Source organism: Opisthocomus hoazin, chromosome 1, assembly GCF_030867145.1.
Source record: "Opisthocomus hoazin isolate bOpiHoa1 chromosome 1, bOpiHoa1.hap1, whole genome shotgun sequence".
Taxonomy (NCBI): domain Eukaryota; kingdom Metazoa; phylum Chordata; class Aves; order Opisthocomiformes; family Opisthocomidae; genus Opisthocomus; species Opisthocomus hoazin.
In genome coordinates, this window is record NC_134414.1 from 2550557 (window position 1) to 2555830 (window position 5274).

At 54.6% G+C, this 5274-nt stretch overlaps 1 protein-coding gene across 1 annotated transcript; it reads right to left on the reverse strand.

Annotated features, from left to right (window-relative positions):
• Positions 1-2984: 2984 nt before the first annotated feature.
• On the reverse strand, positions 2985-3971 carry LOC104339465 (olfactory receptor 52B2). Its single transcript, XM_009945622.2, has one exon. The coding sequence runs from the start codon at positions 3957-3959 to the stop codon at positions 2985-2987; it is 975 nt and encodes a 324-aa protein (XP_009943924.2). The 5' UTR covers positions 3960-3971.
• Between the last annotated feature and the right edge of the window lie 1303 nt (positions 3972-5274).

Here is a 5274-nt window from a genome sequence, read left to right on the forward strand (position 1 = left end):
CAGAGCCTTCAGTGACCTCCCAGCCCCCAGCCCTGATGCAGGGCACGATGTTTTGTGGAGCCGGGAGCTAGGGCGAGCCGTTCCCTGGCATCCCCGGGGTCCCCGGTCCCTGCAAAGGACGCACCTCCGAGGTCCAGACGCGTGGCAGCAGCTGCCTTCGAGTCATCCTCCCCACCACGGGCAGGTCTGAAACATCTCTGCAGCACAGCCAGGCAGTGAGCTTGGTGAGTGCCCTCTGCCCTCCTGGCCAGGGAACAAAAGGATGTTCTGCAGAAGCAGCTGGATGACCTGCTCTGTCTTGTGACCATCAACAGGAACACGACAGACCTTTCGTCAGGTCTCACCGCTGACACCGGGTCAGAGCAACCCGGCTCCTGACGTTGCTGGCCCTCAGAAAGGGCTCCCAAATCGCTGAAATGAAAAGACTCTGGTTGTTGCCTGGGTGAGGAAGAGTCATAACAGCCAGACCGAGGAAGCCCTTGAGCTCAGGAGGGGACCAAAAAGTGCCCAGACCCCCATGCAACAGGATAAGAGGCAATGGCCTCAAGTTGCGTCAGGGGAGGTTCAGACTGGATATGAGGAAAAATGTCTTTACTGAAAGAGTGGTCAGGCCTTGGACCAGGCTGCCCAGGGCAGTGGTGGAGTCCCCATCCCTAGAGGGATTCAAAAAGGGTGTAGATACGGCACTTCAGGACATGGTTTGGCAGGTGTGGTGGTGTTGGGTGGACAGTTGGACTTGATGATCTTAGAGGTCTTTTCCAACCTTAATGATTCTATGATTCTATGCTGCAGAGTGGTGTGCAAGAGAGAAAAGCATCCAAGAGAGGATGATGCAGGGAGGAGAAGCAAGCATTTATCTCAGCATCTTACCCAGCAGAAGATAAAGGAAAGCATGAAGGGAATGTCTCTGGGCTCCTGTGCATTCCCTCCTCTTCCTCATCCCAGAACCCCTTCCTACAGCAGAAAGGAGACTGCTGCCACAGCTTTGAAGGATGCTAAGGGTTTAGTGCTCAACAGCCCAGGGAGCCAGAGGAGCCAGAGGAGCTCGTGGAGGGGCAGCTGCAGGACCCCCACAGCGACCAAGCCAGGGCTGCTCCACTCCCAGGGCCACGCTGCTCGACCTTCGCAGAGAACATCCCGAGACCTGCTGCAGCCATCTCCACTCCCTGGGGCCCTGAGCAAGCACCAAGGGCTACTCAAAGTCAACAGCAGCTCTCACCGCAGTCATTGCAGTGGGTTACAGAAGCCTCAGCATTTAATGGCTGAGCCAGGATGGCCATCAGGACTCTGCTGCCAAGACAAGAGGACAGACCGGTCCCATCTGAGCGTACGCTGCCCACCAAGCCCGTGCTGTGCAGAGCACTGGACAAAGGACCTCTGTGCTTTGCTGATGAGAGTTGGGCAGATGGAGCATTGCTGTGATTTTTTCCACAAGGCTGAGAAGCTCCAGCCCTGGGGGAACAGCCCGTTCCTGCTGTAGCCCAGGCTGCGTGAACCAGAAGGCTCCTGACCGGACCGTGGCTACTGCTGCTGGTGCCTCCACTGTCCTCCACATTATAACGATGCAACCAAAACCCACCTCGAAAGCAGCGCAAAGCACGCTGACCTTCCAGCAGGAGACCTGAAATTCTGGCAAGCTTCCCCCCGAGGTCTCCAGCATTGCCTCAGCTCCTTCTCCCCACGGGTCCTCATGTTCACCTCCAGCAGTGCTGGTGGTCACTACACTGAGATCCTCCTCTCTTTCTGACCCTGCTGCTCATGAGATTCACTGAAGCGGAGGCAGCAGCTGAGCTTACTCTGACAGCCGGCACTGCTGCCTTTGCTGAGGAAGGGAGAGGTAAGGAACAGGGCTCTCCATGCTGGTCAGATTGATCACAGAATCACAGAATAGTAGGGGTTGGAAGGGACCTCTGTGGGTCATCTAGTCCAACCCTCCTGCCCAAGCAGGGTCACCTACAGCAAGCTGCACAGGACCTTGTCCAGGCGGGTCTTGAATATCTCCAGAGAAGGGGACTCCACAACCTCCCTGGGCAGCCTGGGCCAGGGCTCCGTCACCCTCAGAGGGAAGAAGTTCTTCCTCATGTTCAGACGGAACTTCCTCTTCTTCAGTTTGTGCCCATTGCCCCTTGTCCTGTCACTGGGCACCACTGAAAAGAGCTTGGCCCCATCCTCCTGACCCCCACCCTTCAGATATTTGTAGGCATTTATAAGGTCCCCTCACAGCCTTCTCTTCTTCAGGCTGACGAAGTTAAGCTCAGACCGTAGACACACGCACAGAACTGTCCTTGCTGCTCCTCCAGCAGTATCCAGCGCTCGCTGTTCATGTTTGAGCAGCTTTTCACAGCCGACTGAGGCAGATTGCCCCTGACCAGGTCGAAGAGGGTATTATTGATGCAGCTGGTACATACGCCAACAAGAGGAAGAAGAAAAAGTTCAGCAAGGCTATTTTGATGTTGAAGGATAAATCAAATGTACAGCAACACAGTGGTGAGTAATCAGACAGCTGTATTGGCAGAGAAGGATCTTGAGGTGCAACGTACGTCACGCTGAGCACTGCTCAGCACTGCAGTGTGTTTGCAAAGAGAGAAAATGTCCCCGTGGGATGTGCAGGATGCAGGAGACCATTGTCCCTTTGCACTCCACTCTAGAGGCTTGAGTTCAGTTTTGGACATCGTGGTTTAAGGGACATGTTTCACTTAAACACAGGACAATAAAGCCTGGGTCTCTGCCAGGGCTCTTCAGCATGTAAACACCTTCAGCAGCAAGAGGTCCCAGGGTCCATCAGCAATGCAAGCTACACCCGTGAAGACAGGGGGAGAAACCAGTAGCAACGAAGGGTCTGATGACCCAAGCCCACATTTCCAGAAATCCCACCACCCTCAGCTTCTCTTGAACCTCTTGGGCAAACCTGTTCCTCCGTGGCGAGGAGTGCTGCAGAGCATGGTGCTGCTTTCCAGACCCTGTCCCATGTGCCCCTTCGCTGCTCAGCACCTGCCCCCCGAGCCGGGGCACGGGCACTCCCCCGTGGGGCAGAAGAGGCGGACGACGCGCTCCCGGATCTGCCTCGTCCTCACCCCGTACACGATGGGGTTGAGCATCGGTGGGACCACGACATAGAGGTTGGCCAGGAGGATGTGAATGCGACTTGGGATTTGGTGGCCGAACCGATGTGTGAGAAGGGAGAAAAAGGCGGGCACGTAGAACAAGAGGATCACGCAGAAGTGGGAGCCGCAGGTGCTCAGGGTTTTGAGGCGAGCCTCTGGGGATGGAAGCTGAAAGACCGTCCTGAGGATCAGAGCGTAAGAGACAGCGATGAGCACGACGTCCAGGCCGGAGGAGAGAAGAGCCGTTGTCAGCCCGTACCAGACGTTGGCTTTGATGTCGGCGCAGGCCAGGCGGGCGATGCCCATGTGCTCGCAGTAGGTGTGGGGCATGACGTTGTGCCCGCAGTACGGCAGCCGCTTGAGGAGGAAGATGGTGGGGAACATGATGCAGAACCCCCGGACAATGGCAGCCACGGCTATTTTCCCAATCACCAAGGGGGTTAAGATTGAAGAGTACCGCAGGGGGTCACAGACGGCCACGTACCGGTCAAACGCCATCGCCAGCAGAACGGATGATTCCACGATGAAGATGAAATGGGTGAAGAACATCTGTGTAACGCAGGCATCAAAGGAAATTTCCCTAGCACTGAACCAGAAGATCGCCAGCATTTTGGGCACCGTCGTGGTCGAAAGCATGAGGTCGGAAACAGCCAGCATAGCGAGGAAGAGGTACATGGGCTCATGGAGGCTCCGGTCTGTGATGACGGCAAAGAGAAGGACCGAGTTGCCAAGCACCGCGGTGATGTACATCAGACAGAAGGGGACGGAGATCCAGATGTGAGACTCCTCCATGCCCGGGATGCCCATCAGGACGAAGGTGATAGGATCAAAGCTGCTTTCGTTGAGCTCATACATGGTGCTTCACTGCTCAATGTCAGCCTGACCCGGCTCTGTGCAAGAAAGAGGAGGGATAAATAACGCCCGGTGAGCTTGGTGTTAGCCCATGGCCACCCACAAATGTGTACAAATCGGTGCGTGCGATGTCCTGTCGGTAACCACCTTCCAGCCTGAGCCGTTTATGCAGGCCAAGGGGTTGACTTGCTGTGTTTTACTGTACAAAGGAATCTATTCGTTCTCAGCTATCAACCCTACAAACTGTGTCTGTAAGAAAAACACCTTCTTTGTCCCTCCATTTGCACCGAAAAACAGGTCAGGTCCTTTTCTACCCCCACTTTATCCGCTGTCACAAAAAGGCTTGTAAATGTCCTAATAACTTGTCTTCTCGCTATCAGTGGACTCTATGTCTGTGTGCACATGGAAAGCCATGTGTCTTTGTTAGGACTGTGTGCTTCTTCAAGGAGATGAAGTAATTTGATGTCTCACTCTGTTCAGGTCAGTGACCAGGGCTCCGAAGGCTCCCTGTACAAACTATTAAGATAGGAATAAAAACTGCACCAGTACCAGCACTGGTAAGTGTCTTGGATGTGGCTGATATTCAACTACCACCTCTGAAGGTTGTGACCACCCCTGAAACTTCTGCTGGACACGTTACCACCTGTATTTCCACCTGTATAAACATCTCCACCTGTTTGCAAACACCGCAAAGCGCTTTTTGTGCCTCTTCCCCACCCCGCAGGAATTTCAGAGACCCAAACAGGGGCAAACACCAAGGCGGACAGACACGGTGGGCTACACAGCGTGATCTTCGGGCAAAGAAATGCCAGCCCAAAATGCAAGGCAACAAGTGGCTATGGGGGCAGCCAAGCCATAGCAATACTCTGGAGAGATGCCCCCAGCGCAGACTTCTGCACTGATGCTCAGCCAACACGGGGCCTTGGCAGCCCCCGAGCTCAACCTCCTGCGGTTTTCCCAGTTCCCAAAGCGCCAGGGTAGCCGGAGCTGGAGCACAGTCCCACCAAGGGCTGATCAGCCCAAACCTGTTTTTGCAGATTTGAATAATGCAAACAAGCCAAGCCTGCAGAGTCCTCTCTGGATGTTTCGCCATGAGAAGGGCTTTGAGGAGCAGGAACGCTGCAGGACTGCTGGGTTTGTGTGCTTACCCCATTTTGCCCCTGTTTGTAGCTCCATCCCATCGCCCGTGTATACTTTATCACGCGCTAGAAAAAGCCCAGGCCAGGGCTGGGATGCAGGAAAATTAGTTTGATTTGGACCAAAGCTAAACCTTTGTTCTTCAGACCTGCTAGCAGCCGGTTTTATTTTTATTGCAAAA

What these genes read in the sequence shown, in the direction of transcription:
- LOC104339465 (XM_009945622.2), bottom strand. Translation starts at nt 3,959, where the DNA reads ATGTATGAGCTCAACGAAAGCAGCTTTGATCCTATCACCTTCGTCCTG.